The sequence below is a fragment of the Astyanax mexicanus genome, chromosome 13, assembly GCF_023375975.1.
Source record: "Astyanax mexicanus isolate ESR-SI-001 chromosome 13, AstMex3_surface, whole genome shotgun sequence".
Taxonomy (NCBI): Eukaryota; Metazoa; Chordata; class Actinopteri; order Characiformes; family Acestrorhamphidae; genus Astyanax; species Astyanax mexicanus.
In genome coordinates this window covers 11,961,757-11,986,848 of record NC_064420.1, presented here as the reverse complement: position 1 = coordinate 11,986,848, position 25,092 = coordinate 11,961,757, and the positions used below count along the sequence as shown (strand labels likewise).

Sequence of the window (25,092 nt, the reverse complement as noted above, 5' to 3'; positions counted from 1 at the left end):
AGAATAACTTTGTAATTACATGTCATATCAGAACATGCACTCTTTTGTGCCTCTGCTCAACATTAATAACAGGTGAAAGACTTTTGATCATTTTAAATGTGACAGAATGTCTCCAACTGTGTTAGACCTTCTTACACATCATCATCCTATGCTCTAGTAGGCACCATTGTGCCAGTTGGTGCTTGATGAAGCGCCATTTAATTCAGAACTAGATTTAGAATAACTTTGTAATTACATGTCATGTCAGACAATGCACTCCTTTGTGTTAATTTAAACTTGTTTGGTCAAACATATCAGCTTGTTTTGCAAAGGTCAAAAGGTCAATCTGAACACCACTTTGTGAACATTCTGGTTGAAGCCACCTGATCAATACCCATAACATGTAGACACCTTTTGACTAGTTCTAACTCTTGTTTGACTAGTTCTAGACTGATCATGTTGAAAGGCCTCTGCTCAATATTAATAACAGGTGAAAAACTTTTGATAATTTCTAAATGTGACAGGGCATCTCCAATTACATTAGTCCTTTCACACATCACCATTCTATGCTTTAGTAGGCACCATTGTGCCAATTGGTGCTTGAACCGGCAGATTGCCGCTTGCGGCTATATTATTATTATTGTTATTATTATTATTGTCCCTTAGTTTAATTTTTCTCACTCTTATCACTCTGTAACACATTTCTCAAGATCTACTTTGTTGAAAACGTTATTACACATATAAAGAAATGTTAATTTTCACTTTAAAGAACTTTCTGTACATTTTATACAGTTTTCTGTGGTGTGGGGGGGCCGCCTTTTTGCATTATACACAGTACTGCCTGGTTAAGGTGGATGATAAAGTGGTTACATAACACATTTTTAAAATGATGATTATTATTACATTTTTAATTAAAACATTCAGTTTTAAATAGTGTTGAAGCTGTTTAGCAGGTTAGCATTTAGCTTAGCACTAATTACCTGGCACCCACTGTAGTTGGTATAGTATTAGCTTTTTGCCTCCTTTTTTTTTAGCAGTTCCGATTCAATATATATTTCAGTATATTGCAGTACTGTAAGCAAGGCAATTTATTATTATTTTTAAAATCAGATTTTACAAAAATGGTAATTGTATAAAAACTCTTATTTATGAAATGTGACTAAAAGAAAAGGGTTGCTTTTTCAGGACTACAGTAATGTTTTAACTTAAAGCATGTATATTAGGGTTTTTTTATTCTTTTACCTTAAAGGTTGTTTTCTATCTGGCAACTCTTTCTCACACTCTTGCTGGTTTGCATCTAATGCTATGTTCTTACCTTTTTTAAATAGGGCTAGTTTTTTTTCTCTTAACACTTTTAAAATCATATTAATCTAATGAGGTGGGGCTTAAAGCAGCTTTATATAAGATTTATTTCTTTTATCATGTAAGCTTGTAAAATGGAGCTCAAAGCAGGTTTATGATATTCCCCTGTCAAGAATGTATTTGTGCTTTGAATCACCACTGAATACGTATTATATTATATGTTGATTACACTCAGAGTGTCATCAACACTCTATGTCACACTACGTTGTGTCTCCGTTCCCATTCGTTCAGTGAAAATTAAGCCAAAACCTTCCGCCATGTTGGCGATCCTGAAACCCGGGTCTGTGCAGTAGAGCCCAGAGGAGGGAGAAAGACTGTGGAGAGACAGCCTACTCATTTGAATAACCCCGCCCCTGAGGGCTGCTTCGCGGTCACAGGCTGCAGAGAGGAGCGGAGCTGATGGTCTGTTATTGGTCCCGCCCGTAACCAGCCCTTTTTCAATAGCCACACCTTTTTGAATAGAGCTGCATAACGTTTAAAAAAGAATTCTGTGGGGATATTAAAATGTGACAATATAAGCAGAGGTTACACTAGCTGTTGCATTTAAATAAAGGAGGTAGAATTACAGTATATTAGAAAACAATGTGATTTGAAAATTGTTGAAACCTATGGGTATGGGTGGGGTTACACAGCTTTCTGCAACCGAACAGCAGGGGGCGCCCGACCTGTGGTGGCTTTACTTTTGAGAGACGCTGCTCTGTCCAGCTATTCACAGTCTATGATTACACTAATTAAGACAAGCAGAAAAAGTTTCATACTTAAAAAAATACTTCAACAATTTTATTTACATCTTTAAACTTTAAAACAGGTCAATTTGACCCGTAACATAACAGGAGAGGTAAATAGATCTATAAACACTATAAATAGACCTAAAATCCTCAGTGTGTAAGTATTCAAAAGAGAGATTTCTCAGAAGCTCTATTGCACAAGTAAGACACAAGTTTAATATTAAATTACAATATGATTTTATTGAAGCCATTAGAGGCATTAAAGTATTTTAAGCAGCTGTTTATCATTTTATCACTTTCCCTTGTTTCTCCAGTTAATAAATACAGTCAGTTCAGTCTGCATTAATATTATCCTTCAAGTTATATAAAGTATTCATAGATTTAAAAGAGCTAACTGGCTAGTGTTATAATTCAGTCTATGCATCTGTCTGTGGTTATTATATCTGTATTCCTTCAGACCTTTACTTTCTACTTGTCTGTCTGTTTATTACTGTCTATGCATATGGTTGTTATTTATACATCCCTACAGACCTTTACTGTCTATCTGTCTGTCTGAATAGTTTTACTTATTTGAATAATGACAGAGACAATGATTTTTTTAAATGATTTTTATTTTGCAATGATAAAAATTCAAATGGATGAGATGTATTCGGTGTTCAGGTGTTCTCTGTTCCAGAGAAGCTGACCGAGTCAGAACTGGTCAGAGTGATGGAGACAGGACCCATATGTCTGAAGGGTGGACTGGCTCTAAAAGAGTGGCTGGGGGACGCCGGCCGGCCCTGGGCGAACCCCTCACAAGCTTTGTAGGGCTTGTTTTGGGGCAGGACATTCCCAGCTGGTTGACTGGGATGTCCTGATGCCACAGGGCCGATGCGTTTCCCGCCAAGCAGAGACCCCACCCCTGGTAAGAAAGTGGAGTCCCTGCCTCGACCACCTCTTCAGATGTGGTTCCTGTCTCCACCACTGTGAACAGCTCTGACTCTGTAAGCTTCTCTAGAACAGAGATTTCACCCCAAACCCACTCTGAACAGCTGAACACCGAATACATCTGAACTATATACAAAAACTGTACAAGGGATTAATTGGATTTGATTAATTTACAATAATTGTTTTACTGAGGCCTGATCTCTAATGGAAATAAATTTTTCCACCGCTGCCGCAGCCTCTCTGTGCCCGCCCAAAAACCGTAAGGCGGCTCGGGCAGGAGTCCTGTAGAGAAAGATAACAACAGTTAGTGGATTTAGTTCTTAGATCTCAATCATATGATTGTGGTTGCTTTAGGTTGATTAAAGCAGACAGTTGCTTACCTCACTTCCTGGGCAGCGTCGAACGCCAGTGTGCTGATGGCAGGAAGGATCTTGCTGGTAAATGTCCTGCCCTTCAGCACACGGGATGCCCCCATCACATGCACTAGCCTATTAAGGCATAGTGCAGTGGCTGCCCTGGTGGCAGGGTTTCTGTGTCTGGACAGAAGAGAGTGAACGAGCTCAGTCAGATAGATACACATGATCACATGACCTGGTGGCACTTCCTTGATTTAGTTTTCAGAGTTTCATTTCAACTCTAGTAATGAATAAGTAACGTGAATATATATTTACCTGAATCCACCGGCCAGCAGCCCGCGCAGGACTCGGCCAGGCGAACAGGAGTGCACCATCATGCTGAGGGCGAGCTCCACACCCTCCTTAATAAACAGACTGGCCTCACCAGCCTTGTGCAGGAGGGTGCGAGCGGCGCCCTCGACCTCGCTGTCCATACTGTGCTGCAGGTGATGGAACAGGTGTGCCATGGTGTAAATGGCGTCCCGAGAGACTAATGTCCTGAGGTTTTTTATCTGAGAAAGTGGAGACAACAGAAGCAGCACACTAAGCCTCGGTCTATTGAACTCTGAATCAGTTTCTGAATCATATCATTACAGAAGAAGCTGCTGTAGAGTGTTTATGTAGTGTGTTATAAACTCTTACCTCCTCAATGACGGCTGTGCTGACGCTGTGGAGCTCCGGCAGCACCACATCAGCATGGTGTTGAGCCAGAGCTCGCACAAGCCGTAGTCCCTCGGTTTTTCGTTCCCTGTTTTACAACCAAAACATGCAGAGAATTATAGATTAAACACATCTGGAAGATGGTGGCTAATGTATTCAGTAATGTTCAGCTCTTATAACTCTAGTCTGAGCTCTACTCTAAAACATATCTCTGCTCGGTTAGAATTAAAGAATTAGTAAAGATCTTACCATTCCTCATCCTGCAGCAGGCACAGAGCCTGGCCGAGAGCTTCCCCAGGCCTGTTGAGGGGCTCCTCCCGGGTCAGGGCTGGTAGCACCGGTGGCTGCTCCAGTCCCTGACCTCTCTCAACAGCCTGAGGAGCTGCCCTGACGATTTTGGGCTTCCTGCGGGCTCTCTCCACCTGTGCAGCTTTGTCCTGGATGCTGTGGGCAGCCATATTGATTGTAGGCTGCTCCACAGCGAGGACTGGCCTCTGCTTCCTCCGCCTGTCTAGGATTGGGATCCTGCTACCTGTTATTATTTAAACGATAAATGGAAGAAGTAAGGTCAAGTAAGGGATTAATTAGTAAGGAATTAGTTAGTAAGGAATTAATTAGTAAGAGATTAGTTAGGGACACTCAAAACTGGAACTTACCCGGTGAATAGTAGGCCGGCTCTTTATTCACCATGTCTGGTTGGGTAGTGACAAGCGGAGGTACAGGTGGAGGAGCGGGGTGCTGAGGAAATGGTCTGGAAAGGAACTCCTCATATGTGAAGGAGTCCTCCAGCCATTCCGGTTTCAGCACCTTCAGACCCCTGTGAGTCTTGGGCCTGATGGGACGAGGTCCAGAGGGCGGCAGCGGTGGAAAAAAGGGCTCAAAGTTCTCGCGAAAATCCATTTTTAAATGGAGATCAGCCTCAGTTGTCCAATACAGTAGGTGTATAGTCACCTACTGATGGAATAATAAGGGACACAAGTCCTTATGTACAGTGGCTTGGTGATGTCACCACCGTATCCTAGGTAACTTGCCCAGTGCAATTTGTTTACATTTAAAATGTTAGCCCAATGTTAGCACAATAATGTAGTAATAATAATCATATATAAATAATATATAATATATAAATATACATAATATTATGTATATTTCAGGCTTTTAGCGTTATTCACAGTACTGCCTGGTTAAGGTGGAGGATAAAGTGGTTAAATAACACATTTTTTTATAGATAATTATTATTACATTTTTAGTTCAAACATTCAGTTTTGAATAGGATTGCAGCTGTTTAGCAGGTTAGCATTTAGCTTAGCACTAGTTACTTGGCACCCACTGTAGTTAGCATAGCATTACATTTTTGCCCTTTTTTAAGCAGTTTGTTTCAGTATATATATTTCAGTATATTGCAGTTTTCTGAGCAAGGCAATATATTATTATTTTTAAAATTTGATTTTACAAAAATGGTGATTGTATAAAAACACTTATTTATAAAGTGTGATTAAAAGACGTTAAGTTTTATCTAAGTACAACTCTCATTTTTATTAGTTTTATTACCTCAATTTTTTTTTACCTATAATTTTATGATTCCTACTCTTAATTTTTTATAATATCTTATATATCTTATTAAAATGCTGTTTTCTTATTATTTATTTATTTTATTTAAACTTTTTTTGTCAATCCCGTGATTGGTTGATTGTTACTGCAAAATTCAAGATCTACCCTGTTTAACACTTTAATGCACATATAAAGAAATGTAATTTTCACTTTAAAGAACTTTCTGTACATTTTATACAGTTTCCTGTGGTGTGTGGTGGGCGGGGCGCCTTTTTGCATTATTCACAGTACTGCCTGGTTAAGGTGGATGATAAAGTGGTTACATAACACATTTTTAAAATGAAGATTATTATTACTTTTTTAATTAAAACATTCAGTTTTAAATAGTGTTGAAGCTGTTTAGCAGGTTAGCATTTAGCTTAGCACTAATTACCTGGCACCCACTGTAGTTGGTATAGTATTAGCTTTTTGCCTCCTTTTTTTAGCAGTTCCGATTCAATATATATGTCAGTATATTGCAGTACTGTAAGCAAGGCAATTTATTATTATTTTTAAAATCAGATTTTACAAAAATGGTAATTGTATAAAAACTCTTATTTATGAAATGTGACTAAAAGAAAAGGGTTGCTTTTTCAGGAATACAGTATTTTTTTAAGTTAAAGCATGTATATTAGGGTTTTTTTATTCTTTTACCTTAAAGGTTGTTTTCTATCTGGCAACTCTTTCTCACACTCTTGCTGGTTTGCATCTAATGCTATGTTCTTACCTTTTTTAAATAGGGCTAGTTTTTTTTCTCTTAACACTTTTAAAATCATATTAATCTAATGAGGTGGGGCTTAAAGCAGCTTTATATAAGATTTATTTCTTTTATCATGTAAGCTTGTAAAATGGAGCTCAAAGCAGGTTTATGATATTCCCCTGTCAAGAATGTATTTGTGCTTTCAATCACCACTGAATACGTATTATATTATATGTTGATTACACTCAGAGTGTCATCAACACTCTACGTCACACTACGTTGTGTCTCCGTTCCCATTCGTTCAGTGAAAATTAAGCCAAAACCTTCCGCCATGTTGGCGATCCTGAAACCCGAGTCTGTGCAGTAGAGCCCAGAGGAGGGAGAAAGACTGTGGAGAGACAGCCTACTCATTTGAATAACCCCGCCCCTGAGGGCTGCTTCGCGGTCACAGGCTGCAGAGAGGAGCGGAGCTGATGGTCTGTTATTGGTCCCGCCCGTAACCAGCCCTTTTTCAATAGCCACACCTTTTTGAATAGAGCTGCATAACGTTTAAAAAAGAATTCTGTGGGGATATTAAAATGTGACAATATAAGCAGAGGTTACACTAGCTGTTGCATTTAAATAAAGGAGGTAGAATTACAGTATATTAGAAAACAATGTGATTTGAAAATTGTTGAAACCTATGGGTATGGGTGGGGTTACACAGCTTTCTGCAACCGAACAGCAGGGGGCGCCCGACCTGTGGTGGCTTTACTTTTGAGAGACGCTGCTCTGTCCAGCTATTCACAGTCTATGGTTACACTAATTAAGGCAAGCAGAAAAAGTTTCATACTTAAAAAAATACTTCAACAATTTTATTTACATCTTTAAACTTTAAAACAGGTCAATTTGACCCGTAACATAACAGGAGAGGTAAATAGATCTATAAACACTATAAATAGACCTAAAATCCTCAGTGTGTAAGTATTCAAAAGAGAGATTTCTCAGAAGCTCTATTGCACAAGTAAGACACAAGTTTAATATTAAATTACAATATGATTTTATTGAAGCCATTAGAGGCATTAAAGTATTTTAAGCAGCTGTTTATCATTTTATCACTTTCCCTTGTTTCTCCAGTTAATAAATACAGTCAGTTCAGTCTGCATTAATATTATCCTTCAAGTTATATAAAGTATTCATAGATTTAAAAGAGCTAACTGGCTAGTGTTATAATTCAGTCTATGCATCTGTCTGTGGTTATTATATCTGTATTCCTTCAGACCTTTACTTTCTACTTGTCTGTCTGTTTATTACTGTCTATGCATATGGTTGTTATTTATACATCCCTACAGACCTTTACTGTCTATCTGTCTGTCTGAATAGTTTTACTTATTTGAATAATGACAGAGACAATGATTTTTTTAAATGATTTTTATTTTGCAATGATAAAAATTCAAATGGATGAGATGTATTCGGTGTTCAGGTGTTCTCTGTTCCAGAGAAGCTGACCGAGTCAGAACTGGTCAGAGTGATGGAGACAGGACCCATATGTCTGAAGGGTGGACTGGCTCTAAAAGAGTGGCTGGGGGACGCCGGCCGGCCCTGGGCGAACCCCTCACAAGCTTTGTAGGGCTTGTTTTGGGGCAGGACATTCCCAGCTGGTTGACTGGGATGTCCTGATGCCACAGGGCCGATGCGTTTCCCGCCAAGCAGAGACCCCACCTCTGGTAAGAAAGTGGAGTCCCTGCCTCGACCACCTCTTCAGATGTGGTTCCTGTCTCCACCACTGTGAACAGCTCTGACTCTGTAAGCATCTCTAGAACAGAGATTTCACCCCAAACCCACTCTGAACAGCTGAACACCGAATACATCTGAACTATATACAAAAACTGTACAAGGGATTAATTGGATTTGATTAATTTACAATAATTGTTTTACTGAGGCCTGATCTCTAATGGAAATAAATTTTTCCACCGCTGCCGCAGCCTCTCTGTGCCCGCCCAAAAACCGTAAGGCGGCTCGGGCAGGAGTCCTGTAGAGAAAGATAACAACAGTTAGTGGATTTAGTTCTTAGATCTCAATCAGATGATTGTGGTTGCTTTAGGTTGATTAAAGCAGACAGTTGCTTACCTCACTTCCTGGGCAGCGTCGAACGCCAGTGTGCTGATGGCAGGAAGGATCTTGCTGGTAAATGTCCTGCCCTTCAGCACACGGGATGCCCCCATCACATGCACTAGCCTATTAAGGCATAGTGCAGTGGCTGCCCTGGTGGCAGGGTTTCTGTGTCTGGACAGAAGAGAGTGAACGAGCTCAGTCAGATAGATACACATGATCACATGACCTGGTGGCACTTCCTTGATTTAGTTTTCAGAGTTTCATTTCAACTCTAGTAATGAATAAGTAACGTGAATATATATTTACCTGAATCCACCGGCCAGCAGCCCGCGCAGGACTCGGCCAGGCGAACAGGAGTGCACCATCATGCTGAGGGCGAGCTCCACACCCTCCTTAATAAACAGACTGGCCTCACCAGCCTTGTGCAGGAGGGTGCGAGCGGCGCCCTCGACCTCGCTGTCCATACTGTGCTGCAGGTGATGGAACAGGTGTGCCATGGTGTAAATGGCGTCCCGAGAGACTAATGTCCTGAGGTTTTTTATCTGAGAAAGTGGAGACAACAGAAGCAGCACACTAAGCCTCGGTCTATTGAACTCTGAATCAGTTTCTGAATCATATCATTACAGAAGAAGCTGCTGTAGAGTGTTTATGTAGTGTGTTATAAACTCTTACCTCCTCAATGACGGCTGTGCTGACGCTGTGGAGCTCCGGCAGCACCACATCAGCATGGTGTTGAGCCAGAGCTCGCACAAGCCGTAGTCCCTCGGTTTTTCGTTCCCTGTTTTACAACCAAAACATGCAGAGAATTATAGATTAAACACATCTGGAAGATGGTGGCTAATGTATTCAGTAATGTTCAGCTCTTATAACTCTAGTCTGAGCTCTACTCTAAAACATATCTCTGCTCGGTTAGAATTAAAGAATTAGTAAAGATCTTACCATTCCTCATCCTGCAGCAGGCACAGAGCCTGGCCGAGAGCTTCCCCAGGCCTGTTGAGGGGCTCCTCCCGGGTCAGGGCTGGTAGCACCGGTGGCTGCTCCAGTCCCTGACCTCTCTCAACAGCCTGAGGAGCTGCCCTGACGATTTTGGGCTTCCTGCGGGCTCTCTCCACCTGTGCAGCTTTGTCCTGGATGCTGTGGGCAGCCATATTGATTGTAGGCTGCTCCACAGCGAGGACTGGCCTCTGCTTCCTCCGCCTGTCTAGGATTGGGATCCTGCTACCTGTTATTATTTAAACGATAAATGGAAGAAGTAAGGTCAAGTAAGGGATTAATTAGTAAGGAATTAGTTAGTAAGGAATTAATTAGTAAGAGATTAGTTAGGGACACTCAAAACTGGAACTTACCCGGTGAATAGTAGGCCGGCTCTTTATTCACCATGTCTGGTTGGGTAGTGACAAGCGGAGGTACAGGTGGAGGAGCGGGGTGCTGAGGAAATGGTCTGGAAAGGAACTCCTCATATGTGAAGGAGTCCTCCAGCCATTCCGGTTTCAGCACCTTCAGACCCCTGTGAGTCTTGGGCCTGATGGGACGAGGTCCAGAGGGCGGCAGCGGTGGAAAAAAGGGCTCAAAGTTCTCGCGAAAATCCATTTTTAAATGGAGATCAGCCTCAGTTGTCCAATACAGTAGGTGTATAGTCACCTACTGATGGAATAATAAGGGACACAAGTCCTTATGTACAGTGGCTTGGTGATGTCACCACCGTATCCTAGGTAACTTGCCCAGTGCAATTTGTTTACATTTAAAATGTTAGCCCAATGTTAGCACAATAATGTAGTAATAATAATCATATATAAATAATATATAATATATAAATATACATAATATTATGTATATTTCAGGCTTTTAGCGTTATTCACAGTACTGCCTGGTTAAGGTGGAGGATAAAGTGGTTAAATAACACATTTTTTTATAGATAATTATTATTACATTTTTAGTTCAAACATTCAGTTTTGAATAGGATTGCAGCTGTTTAGCAGGTTAGCATTTAGCTTAGCACTAGTTACTTGGCACCCACTGTAGTTAGCATAGCATTACATTTTTGCCCTTTTTTAAGCAGTTTGTTTCAGTATATATATTTCAGTATATTGCAGTTTTCTGAGCAAGGCAATATATTATTATTTTTAAAATTTGATTTTACAAAAATGGTGATTGTATAAAAACACTTATTTATAAAGTGTGATTAAAAGACGTTAAGTTTTATCTAAGTACAACTCTCATTTTTATTAGTTTTATTACCTCAATTTTTTTTTACCTATAATTTTATGATTCCTACTCTTAATTTTTTATAATATCTTATATATCTTATTAAAATGCTGTTTTCTTATTATTTATTTATTTTATTTAAACTTTTTTTGTCAATCCCGTGATTGGTTGATTGTTACTGCAAAATTCAAGATCTACCCTGTTTAACACTTTAATGCACATATAAAGAAATGTAATTTTCACTTTAAAGAACTTTCTGTACATTTTATACAGTTTCCTGTGGTGTGTGGTGGGCGGGGCGCCTTTTTGCATTATTCACAGTACTGCCTGGTTAAGGTGGATGATAAAGTGGTTACATAACACATTTTTAAAATGATGATTATTATTACTTTTTTAATTAAAACATTCAGTTTTAAATAGTGTTGAAGCTGTTTAGCAGGTTAGCATTTAGCTTAGCACTAATTACCTGGCGCCCACTGTAGTTGGTATAGCATTAGCTTTTTGCCCCCCCCCTTTTTTTTTTTTAGCAGTTTCGATTCAATATATATTTCAGTATATTGCAGTACTGTAAGCAAGGCAATTTATTATTATTTTTAAAATCAGATTTTACAAAAATGGTAATTGTATAAAAACTCTTATTTATGAAATGTGACTAAAAGAAAAGGGTTGCTTTTTCAGGAATACAGTAATTTTTTAAGTTAAAGCATGTATATTAGGGTTTTTTATTCTTTTACCTTAAAGGTTGTTTTCTATCTGGCAACTCTTTCTCACACATACTCTTGCTGGTTTGCATCTAATGCTATGTTCTTACCTTTTTTAAATAGGGCTAGTTTTTTTTTCTCTTAACACTTTTAAAATCTTATTAATCTAATGAGGTGGGGCTTAAAGCAGCTTTATATAAGATTTATTTCTTTTATCATGTAAGCTTGTAAAATGGAGCTCAAAGCAGGTTTATGATATTCCCCTGTCAAGAATGTATTTGTGCTTTGAATCACCACTGAATACGTATTATATTATATGTTGATTACACTCAGAGTGTCATCAACACTCTACGTCACACTACGTTGTGTCTCCGTTCCCATTCGTTCAGTGAAAATTAAGCCAAAACCTTCCGCCATGTTGGCGATCCTGAAACCCGAGTCTGTGCAGTAGAGCCCAGAGGAGGGAGAAAGACTGTGGAGAGACAGCCTACTCATTTGAATAACCCCGCCCCTGAGGGCTGCTTCGCGGTCACAGACTGCAGAGAGGAGCGGAGCTGATGGTCTGTTATTGGTCCCGCCCGTAACCAGCCCTTTTTCAATAGCCACACCTTTTTGAATAGAGCTGCATAACGTTTAAAAAAGAATTCTGTGGGGATATTAAAATGTGACAATATAAGCAGAGGTTACACTAGCTGTTGCATTTAAATAAAGGTATGAAAGTATATTAGAAAAAAATGTGATTTGAAAGTTGTCTGTTTTGCCATTGAAACCTATGGGGATGGATGGGGTTACACAGCTTTCTGCAACCGAACAGCAGGGGGCGCCCGACCTGTGGTGGCTTTACTTTTGAGAGACGCTGCTCTGTCCAGCTATTCACAGTCTATGATTACACTAATTAAGGCAAGCAGAAAAAGTTTCATACTTAAAAAAATACTTCAACAATTTTATTTACATCTTTAAACTTTAAAACAGGTCAATTTGACCCGTAACATAACAGGAGAGGTAAATAGATCTATAAACACTATAAATAGACCTAAAATCCTCAGTGTCTAAGTATTCAAAAGAGAGATTTCTCAGAAGCTCTATTGCACAAGTAAGACACAAGTTTAATATTAAATTACAATATGATTTTATTGAAGCCATTAGAGGCATTAAAGTATTTTAAGCAGCTGTTTATCAGTTTATCACTTTCCCTTGTTTCTCCAGTTAATAAATACAGTCAGTTCAGTCTGCATTAATATTATCCTTCAAGTTATATAAAGTATTCATAGATTTAAAAGAGCTAACTGGCTAGTGTTATAATTCAGTCTATGCATCTGTCTGTTGTTATTATATCTGTATTCCTTCAGACCTTTACTTTCTACTTGTCTGTCTGAATAGTTTTACTTACAGGTGCTGGTCAACGAATTAGAATAATTTGAAATAGTGCAATCATGAAATTCTTTGAATGCATTTTTTGTGCAGAAAGCAAATCAGGTGTTCACCGCACCTGTCCTACTCGTTAGACTAATCACAGAACTCGTTACCTGGAAAAAAATTTGCTCAGCTGAGCTTTCCAAAAGGCCCATTTAGGCCATTTAACTGTGGCACTGTTGTTTTATTGAATTAGAATAATGGAGAAACCATTTCATTGAATTAGAATAAATGCTCAAATTTTTGTTTTCTGTGAAGAGTATTCACTGTTCAGTATAAAGTCAGGGTTGAGTAGAATTTCTAAGTTGTAAAATCAATCATGGGTAAGCAGCGCGACCTCTCAACCGGAATAGTGGCTCAAATTCAAGCCCTTCGCCAACAAGGCTTGACCCAAACTAAAATTGCTGAGCAGCTCGGCATCAGCCAGTCTTCCGTCTGCAAAGCTCTCAAGAAAAACTGCAGCTAGCGCACCAACTGTTCCGGCGTCCGAAAAACTTCTGCTCGCGACAACAAGCAGCTGAGAAAGATCGCAGTCAGCAACCGGTTCAAGTCCACTTCCGAGCTCACCGACTTGTGGAACAAGCAGACCGGCGCTGACGTCTCCAGATCAACCACTTACCGTCGTCTGCGCGAACTCGGCTTCAAATCTCGCGTTCCAGCAGTAAAACCGATGCTGAACAAGAAACAAATGGAGAAACGGCTGAAGTGGGCCAAAGAACACGGCGAGTGGACTGCTGAAGACTGGCAGAAAGTGGTCTTCAGTGACGAATCACGCTTCTGCATCTCCTTCGGTGACCAAGGTCCTCGTGTCTGGCGTCGTGGTGGCGAAACCTACAACCACGAGTGCGTGAAAAGATCCGTCAAGTTTCCCCAGAGCGTTATGGTCTGGGGATGCATGTCCGCTCGAGGTGTAGGGAAACTCTGCTTCCTCAAGAAGACTGTCAATGCTGCCGTATATCAAGATGTTCTGGAAACGTTCCTGATTCCGACTGTTGAGGAACAGTTCGGCGAAGAAGACTTCATATTTCAACAGGATCTTGCACCGGCTCATGCGGCAAAGTCGACCAAAGATTGGTTCACTAAAAAACAGCTTGAAGTTTTGGCATGGCCGGCCAACTCGCCTGACCTCAATGTCATTGAAAACCTTTGGGCCATCATCAAGCGGAAAATTCGCGACAGAAAGCCTACTACGCCTACTGGACCAACTGAAGCAGAACATCGCCACTGCCTGGGAAGCTGTGAGTGCGGAAACTTGCGACAAGCTGGTCAAATCGATGCCGCGGAGACTTCAGGCAGTCATACAAGCCAAGGGGGCAGCCACAAAATACTGAGAAAGTGATGATTGTAATTATAATAAAAATTATTCTAATTCAATGACACGGTTTCTCCATTATTCTAATTCAATAAAACAACAGTGCCACAGTTAAATGGCCTAAATGGGCCTTTTGGAAAGCTCAGCTGAGCAAATTTTTTTCCAGGTAACGAGTTCTGTGATTAGTCTAACGAGTAGGACAGGTGCGGTGAACACCTGATTTGCTTTCTGCACAAAAAATGCATTCAAAGAATTTCATGATTGCACTATTTCAAATTATTCTAATTCGTTGACCAGCACCTGTATTTGAATAATGACAGAGACAATGATTTTTTTAAATGATTTTTATTTTGCAATGATAAAAATTCAAATGGATGAGATGTATTCGGTGTTAAGGTGTTCTCTGTTCCAGAGAAGCTGACCGAGTCAGAACTGGTCAGAGTGATGGAGACAGGACCCATATGTCTGAAGGGTGGACTGGCTCTAAAAGAGTGGCTGGGGGACGCCGGCCGGCCCTGGGCGAACCCCTCACAAGCTTTGTAGGGCTTGTTTTGGGGCAGGACATTCCCAGCTGGTTGACTGGGATGTCCTGATGCCACAGGGCCGATGCGTTTCCCGCCAAGCAGAGACCCCACCTCTGGTAAGAAAGTGGAGTCCCTGCCTCGACCACCTCTTCAGATGTGGTTCCTGTCTCCACCACTGTGAACAGCTCTGACTCTGTAAGCTTCTCTAGAACAGAGATTTCACCCCAAACCCACTCTGAACAGCTGAACACCGAATACATCTGAACTATATACAAAAACTGTACAAGGGGCAGGAGTCCTGTAGAGAAAGATAACAACAGTTAGTGGATTTAGTTCTTAGATCTCAATCATATGATTGTGGTTGCTTTAGGTTGATTAAAGCAGACAGTTGCTTACCTCACTTCCTGGGCAGCGTCGAACGCCAGTGTGCTGATGGCAGGAAGGATCTTGCTGGTAAATGTCCTGCCCTTCAGCACACGGGATGCCCCCATCACATGCACTAGCCTATTAAGGCATAGTGCAGTGGCTGCCCTGGTGGCAGGGTTTCTGTGTCTGGACAGAAGAGAGTGAACGAGCTCAGTCAGATAGATACACATGATCACATGACCTGGTGGCACTTCCTTGATTTAGTTTTCAGAGTTTCATTTCAACTCTAGTAATGAATAAGTAACGTGAATATATATTTACCTGAATCCACCGGCCAGCAGCCCGCGCAGGACTCGGCCAGGCGAACAGGAGTGCACCATCATGCTGAGGGCGAGCTCCACACCCTCCTTAATAAACAGACTGGCCTCACCAGCCTTGTGCAGGAGGGTGCGAGCGGCGCCCTCGACCTCGCTGTCCATACTGTGCTGCAGGTGATGGAACAGGTGTGCCATGGTGTAAATGGCGTCCTGAGAGACTAATGTCCTGAGGTTTTTTATCTGAGAAAGTGGAGACAACAGAAGCAGCACACTAAGCCTCGGTCTATTGAACTCTGAATCAGTTTCTGAATCATATCATTACAGAAGAAGCTGCTGTAGAGTGTTTATGTAGTGTGTTATAAACTCTTACCTCCTCAATGACGGCTGTGCTGACGCTGTGGAGCTCCGGCAGCACCACATCAGCATGGTGTTGAGCCAGAGCTCGCACAAGCCGTAGTCCCTCGGTTTTTCTTTCCCTGTTTTACAACCAAAACATGCAGAGAATTATAGATTAAACATTAGTAATTAGTAAGGAATTAGTTAGTAAGGAATTAATCAGAATCAGAATTGCCTTTATTGTCACATGGTCAACCAGCGAAATTAGCCATCAACCCATCCATACAATAACATACAAGGGGGAAACAGGACAGGATAGGAAGACAGGGTAAGCTGCAGCGTGTGCACGCGCAGCCAAACTTACCCGGTGAATAGTAGGCCGGCTCTTTATTCACCATGTCTGGTTGGGTAGTGACAGGTGGAGGTCCAGGTGGAGGAGCGGGGTGCTGAGGAAATGGTCTGGAAAGGAACTCCTCATATGTGAAGGAGTCCTCCAGCCATTCCGGTTTCAGCACCTTCAGACCCCTGCGAGTCTTGGGCCTGATGGGACGAGGTCCAGAGGGCGGCAGCGGTGGAAAAAAGGGCTCAAAGTTTCCGCGAAAATCCATTTTTAAATGGAGATCAGCCTCAGTTGTCCAATACAGTAGGTGTATAGTCACCTACTGATGGAATACTAAGGGACACATGTCCTTATGTACAGTGGCTTGGTGATGTCACCACCGTATCCTAGGTAACTTGCCCAGTGCAATTTGTTTACATTTAAAATGTTAGCCCAATGTTAGCACAAAAATGTAATAATAATAATCATATATAAATAATATATAATATATAAATATACATAATATTAGCGCCACAATAGAATAACTTGAGTTTAACGTCCAGCACTGGCTGGTAATGCAGACAGTCCAAAAGTGTAATCCAATCAGTGAACAAAAGAACAGATACAGAGGAAAAAGGCAGCAATCAGAATATTGATATGTTATTTAAAAAATGTGTGATTACATTAAACTCTCCTCACTTACTGTAATATAAATTATTATTAAGGTTCAAGCACCGAAGGTGCGTAGAACCCTATTGTTTTTGCTAAAATTTTTAGGGTTCAAGCACCGAAGGTCCGTAGAACCCTATTGTTTTTGCTAAGATTTTTCTTCTTCTTCTTCTTATTATTATTATTATTATTATTCTTTTTCCTCTGAAAAAGCAGTTGTGCAGCCTAAACCGTAAGTCGTAGAGATATGAAACTTGATATGAAACTTGGACAACAAAAATGGCACGGATTGGTCAGGTGGTGGCGCTATAAACAAGGAAATTCATTTTTCACATTTTTCTCAATAACTCAAAAACCATAAGACCTACATTCAAAATTCTTTTTTTGATGGATTCCTTGGGTCAATATCTACAACTTTCCAATTTGGACCATGCACTTCCGTCTATATAGATTTTTTGCTAATTTGCATAATATGCTAAACATACTTTTGCGAACTAGTCCTAGGAATTTTGACCAATCCTGGCATGTTTGGTATCAAAATACTCGTGAGAGCATGGCCTTCAATATTAATCAAAAAATTTGTTGAAATTTGTAAACAATATGGCCGCCATATGCAAATTAGTCCTTCCGGATATATGCCCCTTTCACTCCAACAGTTAAATTTGGAACACTGTTTCTCAGCAACTGTGCAACCTAGCAAGCTGACACTTTGCATGCAGAATCTATCATTCTTGGCAGTTATGTTCAGGTGGAGACACTGTAGTGACCTGCAAAGTGCTGAAACAATCCGTCCACTGGAGGGCGCTGTTCCAAAAAAATAAATGTCAATCATACTGTACTATTTTGACATCTAATTGTTTTTGCCCTATTTAGTACAGTGGCGCTGACAAATTTGTCAATACAACTATGTTTAAAAAGTGCTTTGTTCATTCATGATTGTTAATTGTTTGAAAATAGCTATTTTGAAACTACTCTCTGGATATTTGGCCTATCAGCTCCATTTCGATCTTGATGCACACTGTAGAGTCTCTAGGTAAAGATTCATTAAAAACATTTGTGAAAATTTCACATACAATAGTGTCCAGGCATCAAGCAATCTGTGCCTCCTTGGAATTTCTAACCTAAATTGCTGTAACTCTGCAGTATTTGCTGTAATCTCACAATGTTAAAGACCTCTGTACAATATCACTCTGATGAAGCGCCATTTAATTCAGAACTAGATTTAGAATAACTTTGTAATTACATGTCATATCAGAACATGCACTCCGTTGTGCCTTTTCTCAACATTAATAACAGGTGAAAGACTTTTGATAATTTCTAAATGTGACAGAGTGTCTCCAACTGTGTTAGACCTTCTTACACATCATCATCCTATGCTCTAGTAGGCACCATTGTGCCAGTTGGTGCTTGATGAAGTGCCATTCAATTTAGAACTAGATTTAGAATAACTTTGTAATTACATGTCATGTCAGACAATGCACTCCTTTGTGTTAATTTAAACTTGTTTGGTCAAACATTTCAGCTTGTTTTGCAAAGGTCAAAAGGTCAATCTGAACACCACTTTGTGAACATTCTGGTTGAAGCCACCTGATCAATACCCATAACATGTAGACACCTTTTGACTAGTTCTAACTCACTTGATGAATATCCTACAAACTTCAATAGATTTGCATGTGAATTTAAGCACTGATCATGTTGTAAGGCCTCTGCTCAACATTAATAACAGGTGAAAAAAAAATTATAATCTCTAAATGTGACAGGGCATCTCCAATCATATTAGACCTTCTTACACATCACCATTCAATGCTCTAGTTGGCACCATTGTGCCAGTTGGTGCTTGAACCCGATGATTGCCGCTTGCGGCACTTTTGCCACCTTAGAACCACAAACTTAAATGTATTTTGTGGAAAGTTTAAGTTTTAGACCAATATAAAGGAGTTTATAATTGTGAAGTGAAATAAAAAAATATATATACATGGTTTTCTAAATTATAAAAATGCAAATAAACATCTAAAAATTTTCAAATGCAAAAGTATTCAGCTCCCTGTACTCTAAACCCCTAAATAGAATTTAGCTCCTGTTGAAAGAAACAAAAAAATTGCTATGCTGGCTCAGCTTGAGTTATTTTGCAAAGAAGAATGGGCAAAAATCTCAATCTCTCTATGTGCATAGCTAGTAGTTTGACATACTCCAAGAGACTTGTTGCTATAATTGATAAAAAATGTTAAAACGGTGAATAATTTAATTCCACTTGTTTGTGTTGGCCTATCACGTAAAATCTCAATAAAATACATTTTATTATAAAAAATTAAAGCCCCTTTTATATTTAATTAAAATACTTCTCTTATTGACCAACTTTATTTTGTATTGAATTTTTTATTTTACAACAGTAAACATAAAATCTGCTTTTCAGACTAAAAACAAATATGATTCATGTGGGAGTGTATCTTCACAGTTTACACTTCACTGCTTAATGCAGTACAGACTGTATTAACTTCCTCTTGGAGGAACAAATAACATTCTGTAAGGTGCACAATTCTCTGTTCAAAATAAATTAACGAAAGGAAACCCCGTCACTTTAACCATCGTATTGGAATCGCACTGAACCGTGGAGTTTATACTGTGTTGTGAACCGAATTGTGAATTTTTGTGTACTGTTACACCCATACTGATGATGATAATAATAATACCATTAGTAATTAACATCATTTGTTAAACAAATATTTACAAAAACAGTTCAGAATACTTAAGCTATATCAGTAAAATGAGAGCAGGACAAACACCATAGATGGAAGATTTGCATTTTTTAAAGGAAAAAAACAGCCATCATAGGTATCTGTGGAAATGCAAATGTGTTGGGCAAAAATTGTCCAAGTTGTAGCTGCCACATTTATGGTTTGTCATGCAGTTTGTATCTGTGTTCTGGCACATATTTGGGCAAAGTCAGCATTGTTTTTCCAAGTGTGGACCAGAACTGGGACATGTCACATTTTCTGTCTGAGACAATCAAGTATTATAAGACAGTTTAATAATTTTACTTAATATTCTTTTTCTTTTTCTTATTGTATTTTTGCAATGTTTTTTAAGCTCTGACCAACAGAGTTGTGAACAGCAGAGAGGAGCTGTGCACTAACTGCTTAACCAAGACTCTGTGGCCACCACTATTGGCTCATGACCTGCTGAACTTCTTTACTAGTATTATGATTGTTATTGTCAACCAAATTCAATAGGTATACCTATAGGTATGATATAGGAATGATACCAGTAGGTATGAAGCATGTTTTAGTTTTTGAATGTAATATATTATATATACATATATTAGATGGTATATATATATATATATATATATATATAGATATGGTTATTCATTGGAACTGCTCAAATGCTGATGTGTGACAGAGGTGTGACAGGCAGTTACACTATACCTTGAACAAGGGCCACTGTGAGATCTTAGTGGAACTGTTCTTTCATTAAAGGATAATCTTAAATAACAGTATCGTAAATGACCTTAATTTTCTGTTAACTGCTCTTCCTCTCCATGGTGCAGTTTGACACTCAGGAGGTGGAGCGTTTGCTGTTAGCCTGTGAGATCTTTGAGAAGGACGCTGGCCAGCGCTACCCTGACCGACCCTGTGTTACTACTGTAGTGGACATCAACGGCAAAACTGTCTTCATCACACGCTTCATACGGCCCCTGCCGCCCCCACAGGAGCTGCTGGACGCCTTCCCCAACAACTCGCAGGAGGCCACGGTCAGTCTCATCTTCAGCTACAACTAAGCTGCCATCTTTAATACTACTCTCCCTGTAGAAAAATATGCCAATAAAAATTGGACCATCTGCAGCATATAAACCCACTCTTAATATTGAAATGTGGAGCAGTGGAACCTGTTCTCTAAAATGCTGGTGCTCCATTCATGTTTGGGAATGTTTGGGATGAGGTGGAGCGCTAAAGACCAATCAAATCAAATAGGGCTGAGCGAATATAAAAAAAAAATAATAATAATAATAATAAAGTCTCAATATTCTTTAAATATATGAGCAGTTCTTAATTACGATTTGAGTTTTTTAGTTACATAACCTTTTATTCAAATTAATTTGTTTAACTGCCCGGTACTACCTTACATTAATGCTGTTTTCAAAATCTAATAGAAAGCCATTTCATAATAGTAGAGACAGTTAATCAAACAAAAGCAGGATTAACTCTTTTTAATACACTTGATTTCAGAAGAAACAATAAATGAGCAGATGCCCCAGTACTTTGTTTCCATATAAAGTATGGTTTAGCTGTTTATTTGATGTGGTTTTATGTGTTCTGGTGTTTTTATTGCATAGTATTTACCTAGCCCTTGTCTCTTCCCAGGAACTGGTTGTCCGCTACGTGTCTCTCATCCCGTTTCTGCCGGACAGTGTATCATTTGCCGGCATCTGTGACTTATGGAGCACTTGTGATGTGAGTGTTTCTCGGCTGTCAGCAGAGAATAGCCTCTTTGCAGAGTATTTAGTGTTATCAAACTGGAGGAGGTATTCTGAACTCTCTGACTGAAATGTTTTATTGTTTTTATAGCAATTCCTCACACTGTTAGCAGGAGATGAGGAAGAACATGCTGTACTGCTTTGCAATTACTTCTTATCCATGGGTAAAAAGGCATGGCTCATCATAGGAACTGCCATCCCTGAGGTGAGTGACTGCAGGCTGTCATATGGTTAAACTTTGATTCTTTAGTTAAAAATATTATGTAACCAACTACATACTCAAAGCAATGTAGTTTAATACCCGATTCTTACATGTTCAGGGTCCCACAGCATATGTTCTAACCCAAGAACAGAACAGATACCTGATCTGGAACCCCAGCACAGGGCAATACTATGGACAGCATGACACGTTTTGCCCTCTTCAAACTGTAGGATGCCTGGTTAATGCAGACAATGTGAGTAAACTCAAAATATAACTCTTTAAATGAATGTAATTTAATCATTTACAGTAATTCCACCCAACAGAATTGAGTTTTTATTTTTTTATTTATTTAAGCAAGTGTATCTTTACCCATAATTAAACAACAGTAACTTCCTCTTACAGTCTTTATCATCAGGGCCACACAAGTACAATGCAATATAAATGACAAGAAAACCTACAAGGAGAGGTAGTCTGGGGGAACGAATAAAGTGAGATTGTTACCAAGAGGGGAGAATACATTTTAATGAATAGTTTTACATGTAAAGATTGATGAAGGACAGTTAATTTTGTGTTCTGTTTCAAAACTCCAACTTCTACATAGTAGTGTTGCTCTGCTTTTAGATCTCACTGCCCTGATTGCATAAAAGTAAACTTTTTTTTTTACTTTTTTTATTCTATGCAGATGATGTGTTTTTAACATTGTTTTAAAAAATACTATAAATCTTCTTTTTTACAATATCTCAATATATTGCAATATATTGTATCACATCCCCTGTATCGTAATGCATATTGTATTGCAAGTTTCTTAGCCCAAAATAAAGCCCTAATAGACACCATATTCAAGTAGATTTATAAGAGATGAACTGAACAGTTTCATTCTTTGTCTGGATTAGTTTGATGACGTTTAGTTCTCTTGTAGGTGTGGTTTAACATCCAGTTGTACGCCACTCCAATAAGGATGAGTTTTGATGTCACCAAACCAAAGTTCTGGAAGCCATTCTTCTCCAGGTCGTTCCCGGACCCCGGCCTCTCCAGTGTACAGGTGAGTGGGTGGAGCTTAACTACGCCGCCAACAATTACAGGTATCTGTTTGTGATTATCAATGATAGAGACTGCAGAAGCTCATTGAAATGGTGGGAAATTGGTTCTGTGTGTTTTGAAGCCGGAGGATCTGGTGTACAGGCGCACGGACAAGGCCTATGCTGCTGAACTACAGGACAGGTAACATTAAGTCTGAAGTTTTTTTTATTATGCTTTCCTTTTAGATATATTTACATTCTTGCTGTTTCTTGTATCATTTTGTCAATACTCTATTGTAGAATTGAGAAGATTCTGAGGGAGAAGATCATGGAGTGGCGCCCCCGACACCCAACCCGCTGGAATCGTTACTGCACGTCCACATTACGGCAATTCTTGCCAAAGCTAGAAATGAGTGGAGGTCGTGAAGTGGCAGAGGAGCATCGCCTAGAGCTGCAAAGCCTGCTGGGAGACTACAGAGTGAGTGTTTGTAGAGATTACCAATATGGTAAATTATACACTGAAACATACATAATTACGCTGTTATTTATGAAAATGGGGGCTCACCATTATTCTCTGACCAATCCAAAGATATGTACATTTTTTTTGCCCGTTTGGAACTAAGGTAACATAATAACTTAGAAATACATTTCATTGGACTTTGGAATATATGATATGTAGCTTTGCCCCATATGTAGCAATTTTCCTTTCTAAACTGACTTTCCATCTCCAGAGTTTAATTCCAACAGTAAGTTCTCCCAGGGATCATTTTGGCTTTTTTTTTTCATTTCCTCTACAATTAAAATTAGTTTTTAAAACATTATTTTGCTATATGCTGTTCAGCTTTGTTGTCAAGAAAAGTATGATATAACTTTACTTTTAAAGGAACATTAAGGATTATATTTTCTGTTGTAACTCATAACATGGTGAAAATGTATGATGAGATATTAAGGAAACTAGCTGAGCCTCAAACAGTATTATTATTATTTTTTTTTTTGAACTGTGGGGTACATCATGGAAAGCTGTGTGAGTTTTAGCCTCCCAATCTGCCCACCACCAACCACCGGTCCCATTTTCACACTAGACAACAGCACGCAAAAAGTGTGTTGCAGACATGAAAACAGTCGAGCTGGCTATTTTTCTACTGAACAGGTCATCAGTACCTTCAGTCAGGTTGCTAATCATAGCTGGGCAATTTATTATCACCACTAGAGTAGTAAAAACAAGCAATTTGGACTTTGAAACTTATATATTCACTGATCAGCATCAGAATAAAACTCATCGTCGACATATGGCAACCCACATGTGTTTTGCATCTGGTGAAGAAATCTCTATCCATTGTTTTGGAATTGGAATCCTGTAGCCATTTCACACACTCGCTCATTTTTATTACTTATTGTTCCTTTGATAAATTGATTAAAATAGAATACACATTATCTATCTACCTGCACTTCCTTTATTTGTGCTTTCAGATTTCTGGGTTTCCTCTGCACCTCCCATTCTCCGAGATCCGACCAATCATTGAAGCCGTGTACAGCACCGGTGTTCATAATGTCGAGGCTCCTAATGTAGAGTTTGCGTTGGCAGTATACGTTCACCCTTACCCCAGTAACGTCCTCTCTGTCTGGGTCTACATTGCGTCTCTGGTTCGCACGCGCTAGCTAGCCTGCCTTTTACACAACAACCTGAAAATTATGTATGAATGTATTTATTACTTCTAGTACAGGTAGTACAATTTTATATGTATATATGTGTATTTATATAAATAGTACAGATTTTAAACTTTGTATTGTACATTTTGGATTTTATTAAACATTTCAACAAATGCGTTCCTGTCATTTCTGTAAAGTGATATGAAGCTACTCCATGCTAATCTCTGCACTGAAATTTTACTATACTATTATTAGACTCAGTTCCGTTTTTTTTATCTACAGTGCCTTTTCTGAGCTTCTGAGAATTATTAAGCCTATTATTAAAAATCATATATCTAGATGCAGCTTAAATTTTTATAGTGAGTAGGTGCCACATTGATGAGACATTCTATTTCTGTAGTTGTGCAGACATTTAACATTCCTCAATCTACTGTATAACGTTGTGGATACATTTTTGTATCATACCCACTGGATACTTTTATATATATTGAGGATATCATCAGTGCCTAAAGAACTCCAAAGACCAACTGTGTCTTTCATTAGAAGGAGTACAATTAATCCAGTTTAATATTAAGCAGCAAAAACTGAATGAAAATCACTGTGCCAGGCATAAAGAGGTTTATGAATAAAAAAATGTAAGAATCTGCCGCTGCTGATGCATGTCGGAACTTTGCAATACATTTTGTTTATTGAGAACATGTAAAAATTATGTTCCTTAAGTGTAAGAATAAAATATTTCTATATAGACCAGCTCTAAAAACAAGAATTATCGTCATAGTGGCACCCCCTCCTACGTCTGCCCGTAAAATTTCTTAGTTATGGCAAATGTCATTTGTGCCTGTTTTTAGTTGATTTCTGAACTTCCTGCCAGTGTAGGTGTTTATTTTCAAAGTTTTCAAAGTGTTTCAAATGCTTAAAAAGCCACAATTCTGCCATGTTTCCTCTTACAGTGGTCTTTTTTACAGTAACTGTGTGGGGGCTTGAATTGTCTCTGTGAAAAGAAAAACACTGTCTGAATCTCTTTCCTTCATTTAGTTGCATTTATTTCTGTTTTCACATTTTTGTAACAACACAAAACAGTGTTGTTCCTAAATTATCACAATTCTCAGTTCTTCATTCAGAAATTACTGATTAAATACTGAACAGTTGTAAA

The 25,092-nt window shown here is 39.1% G+C and overlaps 3 protein-coding genes across 8 annotated transcripts in view; 1 reads left to right on the top strand and 2 right to left on the bottom strand.

Moving 5' to 3' along the window:
• Window positions 1-24,112, top strand: part of cc2d2a (coiled-coil and C2 domain containing 2A) — a 65,520-nt gene extending 41,408 nt beyond the window's left edge. For all 5 annotated transcript variants that reach the window (XM_049486403.1, XM_049486401.1, XM_022687067.2 and 2 more), the window contains 8 exons: window positions 20,142-20,345; window positions 20,956-21,045; window positions 21,160-21,273; window positions 21,389-21,523; window positions 22,190-22,312; window positions 22,433-22,491; window positions 22,590-22,767; window positions 23,760-24,112. In XM_049486403.1, the coding sequence (XP_049342360.1) occupies window positions 20,142-20,345; window positions 20,956-21,045; window positions 21,160-21,273; window positions 21,389-21,523; window positions 22,190-22,312; window positions 22,433-22,491; window positions 22,590-22,767; window positions 23,760-23,948 (1,092 nt within the window). In that variant the 3' untranslated portion in view covers window positions 23,949-24,112. The remainder of the gene's footprint in view (window positions 1-20,141; window positions 20,346-20,955; window positions 21,046-21,159; window positions 21,274-21,388; window positions 21,524-22,189; window positions 22,313-22,432; window positions 22,492-22,589; window positions 22,768-23,759) is intronic.
• On the bottom strand, window positions 2,662-16,264 carry LOC125806759 (TOG array regulator of axonemal microtubules protein 1-like). Of its 2 annotated transcripts, none has more exons than XM_049486417.1 (6): window positions 15,971-16,264; window positions 4,301-4,583; window positions 4,034-4,139; window positions 3,668-3,903; window positions 3,377-3,532; window positions 2,662-3,278 (listed from the first exon to the last, which is right to left on the bottom strand). In XM_049486417.1, exons 1-6 carry the CDS (start codon window positions 16,212-16,214, stop codon window positions 3,167-3,169), a joined length of 1,137 nt encoding a protein of 378 aa, XP_049342374.1. In that variant the 5' UTR covers window positions 16,215-16,264; the 3' UTR covers window positions 2,662-3,166. The 2 variants fall into 2 exon arrangements, with proteins under 2 accessions (XP_049342374.1, XP_049342373.1); XM_049486416.1 differs by lacking the exon at window positions 15,971-16,264 and adding an exon at window positions 4,708-4,994.
• On the bottom strand, window positions 7,733-10,065 carry LOC125806760 (TOG array regulator of axonemal microtubules protein 1-like). The gene is made up of 6 exons (XM_049486418.1): window positions 9,779-10,065; window positions 9,372-9,654; window positions 9,105-9,210; window positions 8,739-8,974; window positions 8,448-8,603; window positions 7,733-8,349 (listed from the first exon to the last, which is right to left on the bottom strand). The coding sequence occupies exons 1-6, from the start codon at window positions 10,020-10,022 to the stop codon at window positions 8,238-8,240; spliced, it is 1,137 nt and encodes a 378-aa protein (XP_049342375.1). The 5' UTR covers window positions 10,023-10,065; the 3' UTR covers window positions 7,733-8,237.
• Window positions 24,113-25,092: the final 980 nt, after the last annotated feature.